Raw genomic sequence first — 1,248 nt, forward strand, 5'->3', positions numbered from 1 at the left:
ACAATGTGAAATAAGCTCATTAAGAGTCCATTTCTCCTTTTGCATATTATAGCTGACCAAGAATTGGCCAAACTGTGGAGGATGAGAACTAAGAACTAAATGCACGAGTAAATCATCCGGCAACTCGAGCTTTAGCAACTTCAGCTTTGAAGCAATGTTAGACATCTCAACGATGTACTCTCTTATACTTTTCTTGCCTCTGAACCTCATTGAAATCAGTTTCTTTAAAAGAATACCAGTTTCAGTCTTATCGCTTTTTGCAAAGCGTTTCTCTATTTCAGCAAGGAAACTTGCAGCATCAGTGATCTCACTAGACACCGCACCTCTAAAAGCCTCAGGTATGCCGCGCTTGATGATCATAAGACTCAAGCGATTAGAACGATCCCACTTCTCATAGATCCTCCTATCCTCGGAGGAACTAGCATCCGTAAGAGGAGCGGGGTTTTCCATTCTTAACGCAAGGTCTAAATCCATGCAGCCAAGAACAATGTGAATGTTCTTTTTCCAATCCTTAAAGCTGTCACCCTTAAGGATTGGAACCAAATTGAGATTAGCAGATACAGTAGCAACAAGTGAAAAATGAACAAAATGATTACATAAATAACATGTTCATAAAATAAATAATAAATAAAAAAAATAATACCAACAATGTTAATGAATTCAAATAATGGTAAATCCCATCTCAAGACACCTAATGCAACATTAATATCAAGTCGTTGGACAGTAATATTAACTGCAAGTGGTAATCTTGTTGTAATGATCAAACATTAACAATAATGCATGTCAAATAATAAATCTATCTTTGGATCGATTTATTACTCACATATAATTCCTTATAATTGTTACATGTTTACCATCACAAGTGTGTATGTAGTTCGGCCAAATATTAATTTTCCTTTGGGCCGATCAATACACGCATAAACTCACACACACACAACATCCAACATTCGTCACGAACTATTTACACAAGAGAGGTCACTTTGGCAACATCATGTTTCAATTAGATCATTAAAAAATGATGAAAAAATTTATAAAGTACCAATAATTTGAATTTAATTGAACATTTAATAAATTTTTTTTTAATACAGAAAACTACATGTTGTTTGCTTACGCCGTAGAAACGACATGTCGTTTCTGGTTGTCTTCAACCTCCAAACGGGTCAAACGACCCAGTTCGAATCCAAATCAGAACCCAACGGTTTCAAAGTCATTTTTACACCAAAATGAAGTCTTCAAACCCCAAAATTG

At 35.3% G+C, this 1,248-nt stretch overlaps 1 protein-coding gene across 1 annotated transcript in view; it reads right to left on the bottom strand.

The window, feature by feature from the left end:
- Positions 1-474, bottom strand: part of LOC110038368 — a 2,281-nt gene extending 1,807 nt beyond the window's left edge. The window contains exon 1 of the mRNA XM_020743182.1: positions 58-474. Within this exon, the coding sequence (XP_020598841.1) occupies positions 58-474 (417 nt within the window). The remainder of the gene's footprint in view (positions 1-57) is intronic.
- Positions 475-1,248: the final 774 nt, after the last annotated feature.

Source organism: Phalaenopsis equestris, unplaced genomic scaffold, assembly GCF_001263595.1.
Source record: "Phalaenopsis equestris unplaced genomic scaffold, ASM126359v1 Scaffold232693, whole genome shotgun sequence".
In the NCBI taxonomy this organism is placed as follows: Eukaryota; Viridiplantae; Streptophyta; class Magnoliopsida; order Asparagales; family Orchidaceae; genus Phalaenopsis; species Phalaenopsis equestris.